Raw genomic sequence first — 21,528 nt, 5'->3', positions numbered from 1 at the left:
CTACTACTCTGCATAAGTCTCACAAGATGAATCATGTATGTTGTCTTCAGTTCTTTTACACATATTTTAAGCTGCTGTATCTGCATCCATAGATTCCTCTGCCTTTTTATAGAACTGCAGTCTGGATCTGGGGGATCAGCATTTGGATCATGCATTTGTATTATGTAAACCATAGTTAGTTAATGATATTAGAGAAAGGATAGATTGCTACTCACCTAAAGATGACCCATTAAGTTGCAGATAGGCAACATGAAAAAACTGTTACACATTATAGTTTTCAACCAAAATCTTCTTCAGCAAAGAAGAAGACTTTGACCAAAAGCTATAATGCGTAACAGTACCTGACTGCAACTGAACTGGTCATCTGTTAGGAGAGTAGCAATCTATTCCTTTCCTAATATTGTTGATATGCTAATGCGTAGTTTCTATGGCTTCATAGGTAGTTAACACTCAGCCAAATGTATAAATGCAAAATAATGTGATAGTTTTCTATAAATAATAATACTGCAGAATAAAAATACACTGATTATATCACACTGTGGTAAAACATGTGTGGATAGACACAAATTGTATGACAGAGTTTTGTCCAGGATCCAGCACACTATAATGGTATAAGTGTTGTTCCAGTTAGACTGGTGACTTCAATAAAACAACATATTCCTGTATTTTGACTTGTTTTATTTGGGATTATGTGTTACATGTTTTATCTTTCTTCATGAAGATAACCCAAGGACAGTTATATGCTAGTTGTACATCATATTCAGTGTTTCTAGTCAGATTCAAGATTGAAATATGTTTCTTCCATTTGGTTACATTATATCCCATTATCCTAAAACCATTCGCACACTAAATAAACTCATTACTTGGAAGACATTAGTATAGTGAATAACAATTAGAAATTAACTGCTGCAAATTCATTTTCTAGAGAATATTGGACTTTTTGATAACTCTTAATCATATAATGTTTAGTCACTTAGTTCTCAGTACTAAATCATTATTCGCATTCCAGGTGAAGTGCCTAACCTTTTTGAATCTGATGAGTATGAAAAAGTTATCATTGCATCAAGAAATGATGCAAAGGAGGCAGGTATTGATGAAGGAAACAGAGATGGAATATTTGAGTTTTTTATAAGCAGAGTTAGAAGCAGGCTCCATTTAGTTTTATGTATGAGTCCTGTGGGAGATGCCTTTAGGTATGCCAGTATTAATCTTCTTTCTGTAATAATCAGAATCATTTATAATAATATGATATGTTTTTGTTTTTTCAATCATTTAGTTTCTTTGTGTAAATTGCAATTAATTGATTCTCTCTGTATAATTTGTAATGGTCGTTTACAGAATTTGTACCACCTTCCCTACCTACAGTAATAATTAAGACATGTATTCCATTGGTATAACTGCAGTTGTTGCCCTTTCCAAAAAAAACTTCTTTTAAAATGTTAATAAAAGAAATAAAAACTGAATACGTATCATAGTGACTTATTGTGATGGTCTTCAGATTTTAATTTGACAAAATCAGACATTTCATAAGTTAACATTGAGGTTTATTTCACAGTCAACTTGTCCATAATACTTAAAATACAGTTCAATAGTCTCAGAGTTGTTTCTGCTACCTAAAGTTATATAGAATTTTACCACTCAGTAAGGACATTATCACACATTTCATTACGTTTAACTTCAGTTTTTATTTGCATAATATTTATAATTATATTATAAACATAACTGTGTACTCTCAGTTTACATTGATAGAAGTGTTGGTTGTATATGATTTCAAAAGCCAGAAACTGTTAAGACCATTCCACAGAAGAAGGAGTTGATATTCAGTCTACAGGTTTTAATGCGGCATTATTTTGATTTCTTGGTGACAGACTTATCAGTTTGTTGCCTTTTTGTGCGTGTGCATCTACTAAAGTGATCTGTTAACTTTTCATGGGTACTAGATGGACAGTGGCCAGTACAGTGAAGGCTGGGAGCCCCAAACACTCACGTTAATTTATCAGTAGCACCATGCGGGCTTTCAATGCCATTTATAGTGCTCTTCAGCTCCTGAACACTTAAAAAAGACAATATGGATGAATCCATCTCAGGAACACTCAGCCTACAAATAAGCATCCATTGAACCTATATGATATACATGGCAATTGTTCTTTTGTAGTACTTGTGGATGGCATAGACAAAAGATTTGATAGACTGCACTCAGCAAAAATCTCAGACAGCAGGGCAGTAACATAAAAACCAAATATTGAACATTTCATCATCTTGGAAGAATAGAGTTAAAATTGAGAATGTAAGCACTGCAACTGTAAATGCCCTGACTAGCAGTAATACAGTCTCACCAAACAACCTGGAAACATATGTACCCAAGCCCTTAACAACAGTGGAAGGGATAATTTGCAGTGTCCACACTTCCCTGGTGTAGGAAGAGATACTATCAGTAACAGAGTCTGACATCCTGGTAGTGTCGGAAAGAATATATTATAAGATGGCCACACAAAGGAATGCAGACAGGAGGCCCTAACCAGTATGTACATTACATTCAAATCACGACAGAGGCCATGTTTAAATGCAAGGTCTATGGGGTCTAGTAGTGACCTATATTTTCCCTGTGCTATAGTGCTACAAATTTTTGCATTATGAACATCATAGCAAACAATGCAATAGTCATACAATATGCAGTATGTTTGCTGGTACACATAGTATTAATGTATCTCCAGAAGAAGCACTTCCTGTATGTGTTCACTGCAAAGGAGCTCACAACTCCCTGAATAAAATATGCCTTCAATAATTAACACAAAAGAAATTAAGCATAGAATGGCTTACAATAATATCAGTTATCAAGAAGCTTGTGCATCATGTGAAAATAGGTAGTACACAAGCAGGAGAGCAATGCAGTGTATAAAAGCACAGGATGCACAACCAACCCTTCAGCATATACATCAATAAGCAACAAGAAACATAACACTTGCCACGGCAGGCTAATCAACATCCAGCAACAACCATGCAAAGAAATCCATATCTTCCCCAGCCTCAGCTGATCACCACAAGTGAACAAACAAAAAACTTCCTTATTAATTCTGTCCAGAGTTTCTCACTTAACAATCTGACACAACTTTCTCCAGCCAAAACTGTGGATGCTCACACTGTAGCAGAGAATGTTCGACTTAGTGTTACTGGTTTGCCCTCTTCAGTTTCTGTAAATGATGGCAAAAGCTGTCAAGTGCAGACTACATTGAAATGTTAGATCTTATCTGCAATAAAGAGAGTTTCACCCACTACTCCAAAACACAAATTGTCAGTCTGTGACGTTTATGAAATATTGCTCAAGCCCATGGAGGACTTCCACTTTCATGACTATGACATCATTAGAAGTGAAAAAAACAACAGATACAGAGGGGCAGGTATACTTCTGAAAGAAAATATTCATTATGATATTTGTGAACTTAACTGAATTAACCAAAACGTACAAAGTGTTGCAGTATCCAAACGAATGTCAGGATCTGACCTAAACATACTGGCCTTCTACAACCCACCTAACATGCTCCAATAAACTGCCAATGTTACATCTTTGTTAACTAATTTGGCAATCCACTGCTTGTGGTGGGAGTCTTTAATCAACACCACACAACATTGAGATATGAGCACAACAATCACAATGGTCAGGTATCAATAACAATCCTGGAAGACAAAAATCTAGTGCTGCTGAATGATGGATCAGCAGTAGACCTCAGCTTTGTATCACCTCATATGGCCATACTAACCAACTGGAAAGTAAAAGTAGATACCTTGGGTTCCAATCACCTGCCAGTTGTTCAGACTTTACTGCCTTTACTGCCACAAAGGAAGAAGCATGTTGAATCTACCCTGCACGCAAATGGAAAATCGTGAAAGCTGACTGGAATAAACATTTTGACAGGTTAAAAATTAACCCCTCACAGTTAGAGATATCTGAAGATCTAGCTTCGACCTACTCCAGACTAACACAATACATTATTGAGGCCACCACAAAGGTATTTCCTCAACATAAGTTAGTTTACTGAGCCACTTCTTTGTGGTAGGATACAGTATGTCAGCAAGTCCTCAAAGGAATGTAAGCAGGCACTGAGGAAATATAAGAGACATAGTACCCAACAAAAGTACATCTGTCAGCAAAAAATTGGAAACAAAGTGTTTTTTTTTTTTCTAAAGTAAGGATAGGATGAGTTGGAAAAACATCTAAAACTCTATAACTGCAGACACTACACTGTCAATTATGTGGAAGCAAGTGAAGAGCTTCAAGAAATCTACAATATGTTGCCGTTACAATTTATTACCTACAAGTTGTGTTACAGTGTTACGTGTTTGAACCTGTGGCTGTCCTCCAAAGTAGTCACGAATGTTGTGTAGAACCTATCGCCAGCAATGTGAAAGGCATGGTATACCATTAGCAGAGCCTGTTCTGTTGATGGTGTGAATGGAGCGGTCTACTGCCTGTCAAATCTCTGGAACAGTACTGAAGTGAATGCCATGAAGTGGTTCCTTCATCTTTGGAATCAAATCAAAGTCACAAGGACTTAAGTCGGGGGAGTATGGTGGATGGTACGGTACGTCACAGTCCCATCGAACAAACAAAGCAGCCACAGCTTGCGCTGTATGTGCCCGTGCATTGTCATGCAAATTGATGGGTGGGTTTCACAAAAAGTGACGCTGCTCCTTTCACAAAGCTGGTTGCAGGTGATGCTCCAAAAACGAACAGTAACACTGTGCATTGACGGTCTGCCATGGAGGAATGTAATGCATTAGGACATCATCACAGTCGTACACAAGAATCAACATAACTTTAGACTGCTCCATTCGCACAATCAACAGAACAGGCTCTGCTAACGGTATACTTTACCTTCCACATCAATGGCAATGTGTTCTACACAACACTGGTGACTACTTTGAAGGACAGTAACAGGTGCAAACATGTAACTCTTTTGTATTGGTTGTGAATAAATAGTTGCCACTTTAAGTTCCAACCCCCATATCTACTACAGTATGCTATAATTTCTGCCTTATGAGAGACAACGTTAGCTACTCTCTATTTACAATAAAATGTTGTCTGAAAATTACAACATTGAGGTCCTAAAGATAGGCAAGATGATTCCCATGCTCAAACCAGGGAAAATCCTGATTAGTGACACTGTATTGACCAGTAACAGTACTACAGCGACACTACAAAGTGTTGGAAAGACTGATCAAATTCCAGTTAGAGTGGTGGTGTGAATATCGTGAGTAATCAGCCAAGTTTTCACAAAGGAAAAGCTACTGAAGATGTTCTTTTGCATCTGGTTAGTGACATATAGCTCTGTTTCAGTCAAAACACATTTCTGTGAGCTTTGTATCAGGACCTAAGCAGAACTTACATAGTACTCTGAGTGCTGGGCAGAAAACTAAAGAAACAGTGCTTACCCCTACATTTGCAGAACATGTGTTATCATTTTTCTCTTATTGGTTGTCACTAGTCATCCATGAAGGATGTACAATAGGACCAAAAACTACAAATGTGGAGTTGCTGCAAGGCAAAACAAACAATGGAAACTGATTGTTGGGGGCTGCACCAGAAAAGATTTGAAAACCTGAGAGCTTAAAGATGGAATACAGGGTAATATGCAAGACAGAGATTGACAAGAAAACAGAAAGGCAAGAAGTACACAACAATTCATAGTCTTGTTTTCCAAGAAATCTCATACAAAGTCACTGCCAAAGCATCTCATCTCTCTTCTAACCATACTCAGATGTAAGTACAGATATTTCCATAAACAACTTCTCAGGCTACACATCTTTGAGACATCTTTCTGCTCTTGTGGAGAAGAAGAGGATGCAGATCACCTTTCCATTGGGTGCACCAAACTACATGGAAGTTCTACAATTCTTTAACAAGAGAACTCTTCATCATCTGTAGAGAAGTTGGGATATGAACTTGTACTACAGTGGTAGGTGTGAGCTTTTTGTCTATCTTGGGTACAAAATGTATTCACTTTGCTGTTCAAAGTAGCTTACCCATGCTTCTATTTTTTTGTTCATTATTAAACATACCCCTTCATTACTCCTACTTCATTTTGTATTTATAATCCTGTATTCACCTGGCCAAAAGTCTCCTTCCCCCTGACACCAAACTTCACTAATTCCCACCATATCTTCAACCTATTCATTTCCCTTTATAAACTTTATAACCTACCTGCCCGATTAATGGATCTGACATTCCACACTCTGGTCCATAGAACACCAGTCTTCTTGAGTAGTTCTTGCCCAGAGATCCAAATGGGGGACTATTTTACCTCCAGAATATTTTACCCAAGAGGGTGCCATCATTGTTTAACCATATCGTAAATCTGCATGCCCTCGGGAAAAATTACGGCTGTAGTTTCCCCTTGCTTTCAGCCATTTGCAGTACCAGCACAGCAAGGCCATTTCGGTTAATGTTACAAGGCCAGATCAGTCAATCATCCAGACTGTTGCCCCTGCAACTACTGAGGAGACTGTTGCCCCTCTTCAGGAACCACACATTTGTCTGGCCTCTCAACAGTTACCCATCCTTTGTGGTTGCACCTATGGTATGGCTATCTGTATCGCTGAGGCACTCAAGCCTCCCCACCAACTGCAAGTTCCATGGTTCGTAGGGGGAGCATATGTCCTTTGTCACAGAAAGTGCTACATGGAATTACCAGCACTGCACAGAGTGCCAAGGGGCCCTCAGAGTATGCCATTTTAGTGTTGATTGAGTGCTGTAAGGAGATTGATTATAAGAATGTAGTGTGGAACTTGACTTTATAAGTGTGAAGCTAGAAATCAACCAGATCAACAAGTTGCAGCATGTGATATTTAAGAGTGAGTAGGTCACCACAAAGGTTAAGAAAATTTAAAGGTTCGAGCTGACAGAAGGTGAAGAAGAATGTGAGGACAGTGATAAAGAAACAGAAAAGCCAACTCTAGTCCTCAGTGAGAGGCAAAGACAAAAAAAAAATCCTGTTTGTAAGCTGACAAGTAACATAAAACAAATCATTTGACCAAATCTTGTAATAAAAATAAAGTCTAAAGAAATTTTTGTTGACTTGCAGATGTCCCTATAAGTCACTAACTCCTTATGTCTCAAGGTCCCTGAGTTCTTAATTACATATCCCCCCTCCAACCCCCAAAAATTATTTCCTCTATTCTCCCCTGAAGATGTAACCTGCAGTTACAAATTCTAGGTGTGTTGTTTTTATTTACTTTTCTATTTTCTACTTCCATGCTCTGTAACCCACTGTGTGCCACAGTGTAGAGGCAGAGGGTGCATAGTGTAGCAGTATCACCCCACATCCTACCCCCTCTTTCATAGTTTATTCATAAAACATACAATGAAGAAAGAAATATGTTCACATTACCTCATTTTGTAATGTGAACACTTTTAAAATTTTGTGTGAAGGTTTTTTTATTATGCGCAGTATTTTTCATGTAGCATTTCCTACTCCAGCTTGCTGAACATTTCCGTGACACTCTCTCATTGATTAAATGAAGCCATAATGAACTGTGCAGCTCTTCTCTGAAATCTTTGTATCTATTCCCATTAATGTAACTTCTGGTTCCCGCCAGATCACTGACGTTTTGCACTATCAGGCTGGGCTAGCAGCTGGATGGGTGTCCATCCAGTCTGCCAAGTGCTGTTGGCAAGCGGGATGCACTCAGCCCTTGTGAGGCAAACTGAGTTACTTGATTGAGAAGTAGTGGGTCAGGTCTCATAAACTGTCATATGGCTGGGAGAGCGGTGTGCTGACCACATGCCCCTCCATATCCACATCCAGTGGTGCCTGTGGGTGGCCGGTTGGAACCATTGGGCCTTCCAATGCCTGTTCGGATGGAGTTCAGTATTAATATAACTTGTTAAACAATAGTTGTGAGTTTCTAATGTTATCCATTTTAAGTCACTCTAGACAGTAACTGATAAATACATGAAGGTTGCGATTGACTCCAAAGAGTAATCCCAAATTATGGACTTAAATAACATCAAGTTCTTTTGTAATTTTATAAGCATTACATTTCGTCCAGTTACATAAAATAAGGGAAAGGAAAGCACTCACCTATAGCAGATGATGTGTGGAGCATAGAAACACATGATAGCATACAGTATTCACCCTAGCTTTGAAGTTCTTGTACACACATTCAGCTACTCAGACACCCAAATGAACAACTCAACAACTACAGCAAGACTGATTATTGATTATCAGTTAATTGAAAGCAATTGCCCAGGCTGATGGATGAGAGCAGACTAGGGAAGGTCACATGAGGGAAGGAATGGAGAGTGGGATATAGTGATGCATATCTTTTGACAAATGACTCCACAGGTGCCCAACAAGATGAAACGAGTTCAAAGGGTAAGGCATTAAGAGTATAATGAGAAGGAGAGATGAAGAGGGAGAAAGGAAGGGCTGAGAGAAAGAGAGAGGGATGGAAAATAGGTGAGGGAGGGGGACAGAGAGAGATAGAGTGAGGGAAAGAGAGAGAGGGGATGGGGGAGTGGTGGGAGAAAGGCAGTACAGATTGGGATGGGGAAGTAGTGGTGTGGACAGAAGAAAAAAAGGGAAAAATTAAGGTGAGGCAGTGCAAAACAGGTTAGTGGAGGTTTAGGTCCAAGGTATTGTAAGAATGCAGCATATGCTGGGAGAGAATTCCCACCTGCGTAGTTAAGAGATACTGATACTGAATGGGAGTTTCCAAATAGCTCACATAGTGAAGCAGCTGTTGAAGTCATTTGTGTTGTGGTATGTAGCATATTCAGCAACTGGATTTTCAGGTTCGCAGTTTGCCAGTTGCCATTCATGTAAGCAGACTGTTGGTTATTTGTGATGCTCACATAGAATGCTGCGCAGTAATTTCAGTGTAGCTGATATATAATGTGCTTGCTTCCACATGTGTCCCAGCCTTTTACTTGGTAAAAAAATCTGTATGACGGGACTGCAGTATGAGGCTGTGGGTTTGTGTGACAGACCTTGCACTTGGGCTGAATCAGCGGAATGATCTATGGGGTGCATGACTGGGGGCAGGATTGGATTAGGGATCCAGAATGAGATTTTCAGTCTGCAGCGGAGTGTGCGCTTTTTCTTGGATTAGGGATGTACAAGCATATTCTATAGTTTGGGTGGGCAGTGGAACGCTACCTTGGGTGATGTGAGTAGGATATTTGGTAGACCGCCCGCATCTCATGGTCGTGCGGTAGCGTTCTCGCTTCCCACGCCCGGGTTCCCGGGTTCGATTCCCGGCGGGGTCAGGGATTTTCTCTGCCTCGTGATGGCTGGGTGTTGTGTGCTGTCCTTAGGTTAGTTAGGTTTAAGTAGTTCTAAGTTCTAGGGGACTTATGACCACAGCAGTTGAGTCCCATAGTGCTCAGAGCCATTTGAACCATTTTTTTATTTGGTAGACTACCCCTCATCTAAAGGCACAACAAGATGTAGCTGAAGCTGTAGTGATGGATGTGGTTGAACTTTTCAAGACCAGGATAATACTGGGTGATCAGAGGAGTGCTGCTCAGTGGCTAGTTAATGGGTTTATTGGTGTCAATGGAGATGTTATGGGGGATTTGTTTATTGATGAGCTGGACAGGATATTTTCTGTCACTATATGATTTGATAAGGTTATTGGTATATTTCAACAGCTCCAGCTTTCTGCTGCAGATGTAGGATCAAAAGATGATGAGGCTGTGAAGAAGAAACTTTTTGACATGGAACAGATGATAGCTGTCAAGTTGGTGGTTGGTGCATTTGATGTGAATAGAACTTTTGGAGTCATCTGAGAAGTTGAGTATGACATCTAGGAAGGTGGCTTCTTAGGTGGAGAAGGACCAGGTGGAGCAGATTTTGGAGTAGGTGTTGAGCTTATGGAGGAATGAGCAAAGGACTTCCTTGCCATGAGTCCAGATCATGAAAATGACATCAGTGACTCTGAACCAAACAAGGGATATTTGGTGTTGACTGGATAGGAAGGATTCCTCCAATGGCTCATAAATAAATTTGCATAAGAAGATGCCTTGAGGGAACCCATGGCAGTACTGAGGATTTGTTTATAGATTGACCTTCAAAAAGATATAATTGTGGGTCAGTATGTAGTCTGCCAAGAGGATTAGGAAGAAAGTGCTGGTCTGGTATGAGGAGGATATTAGGGAAGGGACACTGGTGTACAAGGATCTTGAAGCCATAGTGACCAACAAGGATTGTGGTGGTAATGGGACTGGAACTGTGGAGGGGTAGTGAAGGAAGGAACAGTGTCTTGAATGTTGGAAGGGAGGTTATGGACAGTAGTTTGGAGGTGTTGTTAAACAAAGGCAGAGATTCCTTCTGTAGGATCACTGTACCAGTCACGGTGGGACGACCAGTAGAGTGACCTCTGGAGTCAGGTTTGCGGAGTGGGGTGAGAAGGCAAGATATAGGAGTGCAGGAGGTTGCCAGCGTGAGGTGATAGATTGATTCAGATGTTAGGTTTTGGGATGGGACATAAGGCGTTGAGGAGCTGCTGGAGGTCATGTTAGACTTCTGAGGTGGGTCATGGTTGTAAGGTTTGTTTTCAGAGATTTTGGAACTCTTTTCATCTTGTTGCGCAATCACTGAGTTATCTGTCAAAAGATCTACCACATTCTATCCAGTACCCCCTAATTGCCTCACACGTCCTTCCTTACACTCTCCCCCATCTCCATCAACCCAGGCAATTGCTTTCAATAATAAGAGATCAGTATGCAGTCTTACTGCAGCCATGGGTGTGTTTGTTTGAGTGTCTGTGTGGTGGTATTTATGAATGTGTATACTTTTACTAGAAAAAGAGCATGTGCTTGAAAGCTAATGTCAATACTATTTGCTGTTATGTGTTTCTATGATCCACACATCAGTTTTCAGTAGGGTGAGTAGTTGCCTGTACCCTTATTTTATGTATTGTTCCACCCTTGAATTCTGTTACTGTTATACATTACATTCAGTTACTTATTTATGTAGTTTGTAATGAGTTTTATAGTTATGGCAGGGAATACCACCTAGCCCATCTGCCTCTTTGCAAGTTTCTATAGTACATTTTGTGTGGTAAAGTGTGAAGCCATTAACTAAGTTGCACCTTTATGCCTGTTCAGCTGTATCTGATGTGCTTCACTTTAGTTTCATAGTATCCTTGCATGTTCAGTAAATGCTGCCTTGTTTGAAACAGTTGCTAATTGTATAATTAGATCGTTTGTGATGGTCTGTCTCCTATAGTCCCTGTGTCCAATGTTTTAAGTTAAAATATTTTATTTTCCCCAGTCCTGAGCACAGTTTTACTCTAATGGAACATTCTGTTAATGTGGTTTTCTTTTTACTATTATGGAAGTTAATACTTGAATTATACATATGAGGTGCAGTGGATCCATAATATCTTATTTCACACATAATTTTTATGATTTGTATAATAGAAGACTTGGTACATTCATAAAATATACCAGAAAATAAGTTTTCTTCTACAGCTCTGTCAAAATTTAATTTGTTTGAGCAACTGTGGATCTTCTCTAGAGAAGCTGTTCGTGGAAGTCAACTGGAGAGATATTCAACAAGTTAATTGTGGAAAATTCTGTCCCACTCATGTTCAATTATATCCTCACATCTCTTTATCATAAGTAATTATTTCATTTGCCACATAATGTAGTAGGGAAGTTGTGATTGTACAATGAAAATTAATCAGAGAGGGGGAGAGAGAGAGCAGCATCCCAAATTGTTGCTGGCAGAAATAAATTCCAGCAACATCCAAAAACTGTAACAAAAGCTACATAGAAGTGTTGAATGAATCTGAATGAAGTTTTATTATGATAAAGGAAATTCCATGATGCAAACCACTCACTTATAGGTTTTGGAAGTGTGGCACACTGACACATATAACGGTACGCACATATTAACTAGCCTCTAAGCTACAGCTCTGGTGTTACTGAACAACAGTCTCATGTTCACAGCCATAGAGAGGCATAAACACACCCATCTCTTGCTACTGTGAGATTGACTGTTTGTGAGTGGTTGCATAGCCTGATGGCTGTCGGCAACTTAGAGGTTGTAAAATAAGTGGGGTGTGGGCATGTCAAGTCAGCAGAAGTGTGGAACACAGAAGTTTCTCAGTGTTAATAACTAAATGGTGCTTGCATATGGAACCTTCACAAAACAGTGAGGATAGAGCATGATAGGTGAGAAGGGTGAAAGGAATAGAAAGGATTGTGTGTGAGTGTGTGTGAGAGAGAGAGAGAGAGAGAGAGGGAGAGTGGAGAGGGGAGTGGGGGGGGGGGGGAGAAGGGGGGAGGGAGGGAGTAGACAGATGGACAAAGAAAGGGTGGCTGAGGGCAATATAAATGTAAAAATAAAGCAAATAGAAGAAGTGTGATGGAAAATGATAGGTGATATATGGATGAGCTTAAGGACTGAAAGTGGAGCATTAGACCAGGAAGTTTGTAGGAATGGAGGAATACCAGTGGGGCATATCCAAGCAGTTAACAGGAGAATGAGCTTGTGTTGTGGTCTGGTGGGTGACTTGTGAACTGTTCTGTCAGCTTGTTAGTTGTCATATCCACAATGAACACTGAGCAGCAATTGCAGCACAGCTGGTACAGGACACACTGAGGCCCTACCTGTGATACAAGATATGAAACTAGTGTAAATGAGACACATTAAGAGATGGTCTGTTTGTTTGTAGAACTGGCTTGTTCCTCATTAGACAACAGAGCAAACGCAAGATTCCTATGGAAATTTAATTCACCAGTGAAGGAAGTCATTTAGAAAGCCCTTATTTGTCTAGAGTGCCAGTTTTCACTTCAGATGCATATTGTTTGTCGACCTGGGTGAGCTTATCAGATAAGATAAATGGAAGAGATAGAGAAAATTCAAAGGCAAACTGTACAGTTTATTGGGGATTCATTTAATCAGCATTATAGTATCAGAGAAATGCTGTACAAAGTTCAAAGTTGCTCCAGAAGAAGGTATTTTACATTGCATTATCCTCTACTCTGAAAATTCTGAGAGTCCACATTCGAATTGGAGTCAAGAATTGTAAATTGTATCATTACTACTTCCTCCAGCTTACAGATGGTGCAGTGACCATTATGATAAAACATGAGAAAACTTCAGGGTACCAACAATTTTAATGTAGTGTAACAAGCACATGTGATAACACTGCTGTCTTTCGCATCTGAGCAATGCTAGGTAAACATTTATAATTTTATTCTTCAATGTTGCAGGTGTGGCTGTAAAATAAAGGGACTTATACTGTCACAGACTAAGTATGCATGTGCCAAAGATGAATAACCAACAGCTGTGAAGCTTGAAGCACTCTTAGTCAAATGAGGCACCTGTGGTGTCTGCAGACAAATCAGTGTGGCTGTGGCCTTCATTTGCGTAGGAGTGTTATTTTGTTTTGCCAGAAAAATGATAAGTCTAATAATAGAGCAATGAATAGTCATGGAGTTTCACATGAAGCGTGTGAAAACTGTAACTTCCTGGCAGATTAAAACTGTGTGCTAGACTGAGACTCGAACTCGGGACCTTCGCCTTTCACAGGCAGGTGCTCTACTGGCAGAAGTAGGGCTGCGAGGATGAGGCGTGAGTCATTCTTGGGTAGCTCAGTGGTAAAGAACTTGCCCGTGAAAGGCAAAGGTCCCGGGTTCGAGTCTCGGTCTTGCACACAGTTTTAATCTGCCAGGAAGTTTCATATCAGCGCACACTCCACTGCAGGGTGAAAATTTCATTCTGTGTAAAAACTGCTACTGAAATCTGTCCTTTACTAAAAGAAGTATATGGCAAAGATTGTTTATCATGTATGTGAATTTTTGAGTGGTTCAAGTGTTTCCAAGATGCTGAGAAGACACTGAATATGACTCATGCCTGGGATGCCCTTCAATGTCAAAATAAGATGAAATAACTGAAAAAATAGGTAACCTGATCCAAGCTGACCATCGGTTGAGTGTTTGATAAATTGCTGAAAATGTAGCAATTGGCAGAGAATGGATAAGGCAAATTTGATACAACCAATTCAACATGAAGGAAGTGTGTTCAAAACTGGTACTGAAAATTCTCACTTTGGTCAAATGGGAGAGGAGGGAAATACAGAAGCAGAAAGGACTATGCAGGTGTGTTTGTAGGATAGAAGACGTGTGTAGCTGGAGAGGGAGCAAGGAAGGTGATAAGCAGTTGGAGGACAGGGACCAGCTAAGGTTGAGACCAGAGGGGTTACCAGAACAAAGGTTTGTTATAGGCAGAGTACTCACTCTAGTAATTCAGAAAAGCTGGTGCATATGGGAATAATCAGGATGGCACTAGCTTTGAAGCAGTTGTTGAAGTCAAGCACAATATGTTTGGTGGCATTCTCAGCATCTGGGTGATCCAGCTGTCTCTTGACGACAGCTTGGCATTGGCCGTTCATGTGGACAGACTGCTCATTATTGGTTGTGCCCCACCCCTTAAAATACCACACAGTGGTTGCATCTAAGCTAGTAGATCACATATCTGATTTCACAGGTGGTCCAATCATTGATGGGTGCAGCTGGCGATAGTGGGAGGATGTATGGAGCAGGTCCTGCAGCTATATCTGTTGTTGGGAGCAAGGTTTGAATTGGGATGGACAAGTTTATTGTGTGGATTTAGTGGACAGCAGAATGATACCGTTGGATGGGTGGGGAGGATATATCTCATTTCATGGCAAAATTAGAGAGAGTCGAAAAACTGGTGGAGAATGTAATTCAGTTGCTTCGATCCTGGGTGGTACTGAGTCATGACGGGTTGCTCCTTTGTGGCCAGTAGTGGGTATGTGGGGGATGGTAGGTGACTAGTGAAACAAGGTATAAGAGATCTGTTTCTGGATGAGGTGGGGAGGGTAAATTTGATCTGTGAAGTCCTCAGTGGCATATTTGGAGAGGGGCAACTTGTCACTACAGATGTGATTTGAAAGGGTGGCTAGACTATGTGGAAGGGACTACTTGGTGTGGAGTAGGTTGCAGCTGTTGAAATAGAAGTGTTGTTGCTGGTTTTTAGATTTTTTATGGATGGAGATATTGGTAATCATCCTAGAGGTAAAGATCAACATCGAGGAAGGTAGCTTATTGGGCTGAGGAGGATGAAGTGAAGCAAATGGTGTAGAAGGTATTCAAGCTTGTGGAGTTACTTCACATTCCTACAAAGTCTGATATAGTTACAGTTGTAATCTTCAGATGCTGGGTACCAAAACTAATATTAAATTACATACTGGATGAAGCTAAAAAATAGAGAGAACTAAGCCTGTACATCATCTACCTCTATAACTTGGAAGCCACCTTTTGTGTGGCAGAATGTACTCTTGTTGCCTCTATAACTCCCCATTATTGTTGCATTCATGAAGAATGTGTGGGAAGAACGATTATCGGTAAGCCTTTGTATGAATTTGAATTTCTCTAACTTTTACTTCACAAGACACATTTAGGAGAAAATAACATGTTACTCACATCATCTTGGAATGTGAACTCTCAACATTTTAACAATAAGTCTCTCCACAATTCTCAACATCTCTCTTGTAGTGTCTGTCACCGGAATTATGTGAGCATCTCTGTAACACTCTCACACAAACTAAATGAATCCATGATTAAATGAGCCACACTTCATTGTCCCTTCTGTGTGTTTGCTATTAATCCAGTTGGATAGGGAACCCAGACTGACATTACTCAAATAGTCAATTGAGAGTTTAGTATAGCATTTCCTTTCATTGACGAATTAAATTTATTTAAGATTCTTCTCATGAATTTCATTCTGGTGTCTGATTTCCTTAGAACTAGTGTTGTGTGGATATTCTATGTTAAGTCACCCTGGATGGTTACTCCTAGGTATTTTAGGCTGATACTGGTTCCAGAGCTTTGTTGCCAATACTTAACCTGAGCAGTAATGGACCTCTAGCTATTTATGTGCACAGTTTTATATTTATTTATGTTACAGGCCATTTCATGCACTAATAGTCAGTTCTCTATAGGTCACTCTGCACTTTCTACAGTCTCTTGGTATTGCAACTTTCTTATATACAATGGTGTGGTCCATAAACAGCCTCATGTAGCTTCCTACATTGTTTACTATATTATCTATACTGGGTGAAAAATAAAGAAAACAAGAAAACGAATTTCATATTCATCTGAAAGAGACAAAACAACTACTCACTGAGATATGGACCATTCCGTCTTGTGACGGCCATCTGCCTGTTGGCTGGTTGTTTCTACGGTTTTTAACAGGGAGCATATTATCTCTCAATTTAGCAATCAATAATCAGTAATCAAAATTAGTTCTTTTTCTAAGACAGTAACATATATGTAGCACATTATGTGAGCAAAATTACAGAAGAATAGAAAAAACATACTTACCTTTTTTGGGTACTAAAGTTGTGAAAATAAGAGCATGTGAGCTCCCAGTTTTGCAATCAACATCTCAGTAATCAACATTAGTTCTATATCCAAGAATGTAACAGATGTGTAGCATATTATGTAAAAGAAATTAACTGAGCAAAATAGGAGTGCTACAGAAAAAGGTATTTATCTTTTGTAGCCGACCACAATGATCTTAATTGCTTAAATTCCACATCTATTCTTTTCTAGATTCTTTTCCTCCATTATTAATTTTGTTTATTTCATCATTGACATTTCTAAAAGTAATCTTCCACAACTATTTTAATAAAATACTTCTTTCTATTTGTGAAAATTAAAAATTGTGTATACAATACAGTTATGATTCTGCACGTTACACCTGCTCTCAATAAGCTCTCACAAATAACTCTCTCTTACCATTAGATCTCTCCAAGACCTAACTTAAAAAACAACAACTGCCAAAGTTGGCATAAAAACAAAGTTCATAGAGACAAAACAGTAACTGAATGTTAATAACGTGAATACAATGTATTAATGTTCCACAATAATATTTCTTAGTTTGTTATGAACTGGCATTCAGCTTCTTAGGCCATCATCAGATAATCTAATGTTGAACTGATAGTTCACACAGCTTCAGCAAGCCCTCATAGCTTCTTAGGCCATCATCAGATAATTTAATGTTGAACAGATAGTTCACACAGCTTCAGCAAGCACTCATAGCTGTACAAAGATGTGTAACATTTTATGACTATATTGATACAAAACACAACCATGTTGTAATATGTAAAGAGACACTGAAGAAATAAATCTTACAGTATATTCAATACGAAAACTGTATTAGTGTATAAAGCAGAAATGTTCTACAAGTGAGTAATGGCACTGTCTGCTATGTCATGTGGACAAACTGGTGAATGTGATGAACAGACCGAATAAAAGGAGGGGAAGAAAAATGTCTATGTACTGTGGGTGTGAATCGGTTATAACAAGCTGAGCATGAAAGGAGCTGGAGACTAAGGAAAAAAGATTCCACTTTTGCTGAACATGCTCTGAATGAATGTCAGTCATATGGTGTGAAATGCAATGCCCTTCATAAAGGAACTAAAGGGAGAAAACTAACGTAACTTGAAATTCTGGCTATTAATAAGCACCAATCAAAGAATTCTAACCTGGTCCTTAATGACCAAACACAGTGCCACTACTCTCCCTTATTGAAGAAGCAGCCATTTATTATTCCTCTCAGCATTAGCTAATAAGCTTGTTATTATGTTCCATACCCACATTCCATAGACATCTTTCTTCCCCTCCCATTATTCATTCTGTTCATCACATTCACCAGTTTGTCAATAAGACATAGCAGTCTGTGCCATTACTCACTTGTAGAACATTTCTATTTTACACACTCCCATAGTTTTAATACTTGGGTATATGTACATATTAGAATATGCTTGTGTTCTGTACTGATATTGTCATAAAATGTCACATATCTTTGTACAACATTCTTTGTACAGCTATGAATGCTCACTGAAATTGTGTGGATTATCTGTTCAACATTGTCTCATCAAATGCAGCAAATTACTGTTCAAAATGGAAAACAGTAGCCCAAGGTGTCCCTCAAGGCTCGATACTAGGACCTATTTTGTTTTCGTTCTATGTTAATGATTTTCCGAACAATATAAATGCTCCATTGATTTTATTTGCAGATGACACATCTGTATTAATTGAAAACCAGGAGCCAGAAAACATCCCTCTCTACGTAATAAACACAATGAACAAACTAGAAAAGTGGTTCCAACTGAATGGATTAAGATTGAACATCCCCAAAACCCACATGGTCCAATTCAGAACAAAACAGTCAAAGCCCCAAGAAATTAAAATAACTCATAAAAATCAGGATATAGAAGAAATGGATTCTGTGAAGTTTTTAGGGTTAAACTAAGGTAAAAATTTAAATTGGAATAAACATGTTGACTACCTGTTAAACAAATTATGTAGCTTTGCATTTGATATGCAAATATTAGCTGGTGCAAGAGACATGAATACAAGGAAAATTGCATATCACAGCTACTTTCAATCAGTTGTAAGGTACGGTATTATTTTTTGGGGAAATTCAAGCAATGTATTGCACACACTAAAGTTACAGAAAAGAATAATAAGGAACATGTGTACTGCCCATCCACGGACATCATGTCGCCCACTATTTGAAAAACAACAATTATTAACAGTTCCCTCCTTATACATCTATGATATTATCATCTTTCTACATAGCAATTTAGAGTTATTCGAGAAAAACTGTTTCAATCATGCTTATTACAAGAGAAACAAAGACAGTTTTATGCTTCCCACTCATCGCTTAAACCTATATGCGCAGTCTCCTCAGTTTATGGCAATGAAAATTCATAACAAGCTAAAAGGAAAGAATGTTCTGAGTATGAACCTAGAGACACTGAAAATAAAGCTATATGATATACTTGTCAAACGCTGCTACTACCGTGTTGAGGAGTTCATGAAGGATGAACTGAACATTTGAGCAGGATAAATTTACATATAGTCTTGTGTGTAAATGTAGCTGTCCTTCACAAAAGGGAGGTAAGAAAAATAAAAGTTTATATTAATGTTAAAATTCTTTGTACCAATTAGGCTTAAGTTGTGTTATCCATTTTTTTGATGTGTCTCCTGTACACTAATGATATGATTAGAAATTGTATCTTATGAGACAAATAAAACACTATTCACTTAAATTATCTGACGATGGCCTAAGAAGCCGAAAACTGGTTCATAACAGTCAAGTAAATATTATTGCAGAACGTTAATATATTGTATTCAAGTTATTAATATGTCCATGTTCCTCCAAGAATGATGGAATCTTCCGTATATAGTAACTGAAAATTTGACATCAAAATTAGTATATAAAATACGTTTCATGTTTGTTCATCATATTTCACAAAATAATGTCTTCTACATAAAGGAAAGACAATGATGCATGCATTGTGCCTGATACCACTGTTTAAATACTTAACATTGTCTCTACTTTAGGAATGTGTTCCATTAATAAATACTAATTACAATTTAACCTTTTTGTACTCTTAAGGATACAGTGTCATAAGATAAGTGTGTGTATAAGACATCATTATTTTATTCATCAGGCGAAGGTGCCGTATGTTTCCCTCTTTGGTTAACTGTTGCACAATTGACTGGTTTGTGGAATGGCCTCAAGAAGCGCTGTTGTCAGTAGCAAGCACAACACTTGCAGAAGTTGGTAGTGAGGAACTAATTGAAAAGCTCTCTACAATGTGTGTCACAATTCATGAGGTACATTTCACATAGTTAAGCAATTATATATCTATACATTTTTCAGTATCAGTTCATTTAAAACATGAATGAGTACTTTAATTACATATTAAGTACATTGTACAGGTGATAAAACCATGATAACTTGATGTTCCATCGTATCATCACTAATTATGTCCTGAAGAATAGTTTGGCTTTAAAAATTGTGCCCCATTACTGCTGTGATGTAATTATTTTTCTTTTCTTTTTTTTCCATTTCTGTGTGGAAAAAATACTTGAAGAACTCTGCATTAATAAATTATGCATGTAATAAAAAGGATTTACTGCTACTCACCATGTAGAGGCAATGCTAAGTCACACAGGCACAACAAAAAGACTGCTGTACCTGTGAGCTTTTGGTCAAAAGGCCTGCATCTAATCTTCTGACTTAGAAGACGCAGTCTTATTCAAAAAAGCACAACTCACACACACGACTACTGTCACTATATGCTGATGCCAGACTCACTGATCCTGCGCCTATGTGCACCATCAACATGCAGCAACCACACACAGATACCAGGTGGCAGCACTGGAACTGTTTGCAGCAATTTGTATGTGTTTTCTGTGTTAGAAGATAGCGGCCTTTGGCAGAGAGAGCACATGTATAGCAGTCTTTTTGTTGTGCGTGTCTGCAACTCATCATCTCCTGTACATGGTGAGTAGGACTGTATCATAGCATTGTCTTTATTCTGTCCTAGATTTTCAATAGGTTAATTATTCATGTAAAGTATTTCAATATAGTAGGATACAGCTGTTCCAGAATATACTTGTACATTTGGCTTAAAAATTAGTTCTTGGCTCTAATACCTGCAGTCAATAAAAAATTCTCATTTCCTCTCCTACGAAAGCAGACATGAATGAAACACCACTACTGATCTTCTGAGCAGACTCTGGAGCCGTGTATGATATAAGTAGAATTTCATAACAAAACTGTTGTGTTAGTAACAGCATATCAAGAATCAGCAGAAAATTTTAATCTTCTCATAAATGACACTGAGAAGTGGCCTATTTAAAAGCAAAACACAGGACATTATTTAATAAAGAGTTTTTAAAACTCATCCAGTTAGAATTTATTGCAATTAGTAACATTACTGTTCAGCTGAATACCTACTATAAGCTTTCAAACTGCTCAATAATATCCACAGATGGTATCTTTTTACACAAGTCTAATGATCAAAATCACCACTCACAGATGGCAGGTGGCAGCACTAGTAGCGGAGGGTATATAAAGCATGTCTGGTGGACGCAAAAAAACACAGCAGTCATTGTTTTAGTGTGGAAACAAAGTGATTTATCTCACATCCAAAAGGGCATGATCTTTGGTGTTCAACAAAAGGGTGGAAACATTTTCAAAATGACTATGTTTGTAAACTGTTCACATTGAACAACAACTGCGGAGATGTGTATGGGCAAATAGATGTGCAACTTATGAGCAACTGACCATCAAAATGAACCAAGAGGCTACCAACAATGTCTCCTCATTGACCATTCAGTGAATGTTTCTGCATATGGGCCTCCACAGTTCATGCACCAGTGCTGTCAACTGTCTCACAGTGGTCTGCACCGCAAAATATGGTTGTTAAGAATTTCAATAGGTGGTCACATTAATTTAACTGGATGGTGTTACACTAAATGTGATATAAAATCAACAAAATCTGAGTTTAAGAGGGTAAATAATAAGCATAAAATTGATTGTGTTAGGAAAATGTACAAAATCATGAACTGGATCAATGATTGCAATTCTCATGACAAGAATGAAAAATATAAGATGTCTATTAATAATGTCTTCAGATAAAATAAAGATGTACCAAAAATTTATTTCTTAAAGGATACTTGTATCTTGT

General features: G+C 38.5%; 1 protein-coding gene across 1 annotated transcript in view; it reads left to right on the top strand.

Annotated features, from left to right (window-relative positions):
• Nucleotides 1-21,528, top strand: part of LOC124613475 (dynein axonemal heavy chain 6-like) — a 984,594-nt gene that overhangs the window by 539,500 nt on the left and 423,566 nt on the right. Inside the window, exons 99-100 of the mRNA XM_047142181.1 lie at nucleotides 1,010-1,193; nucleotides 19,501-19,666. Of these exons, the coding sequence (XP_046998137.1) occupies nucleotides 1,010-1,193; nucleotides 19,501-19,666 (350 nt within the window). The remainder of the gene's footprint in view (nucleotides 1-1,009; nucleotides 1,194-19,500; nucleotides 19,667-21,528) is intronic.

The sequence above is a fragment of the Schistocerca americana genome, chromosome 4, assembly GCF_021461395.2.
Source record: "Schistocerca americana isolate TAMUIC-IGC-003095 chromosome 4, iqSchAmer2.1, whole genome shotgun sequence".
NCBI classification, from domain to species: Eukaryota; Metazoa; Arthropoda; class Insecta; order Orthoptera; family Acrididae; genus Schistocerca; species Schistocerca americana.
This window is presented reverse-complemented; position numbering and strand designations above follow the sequence as displayed.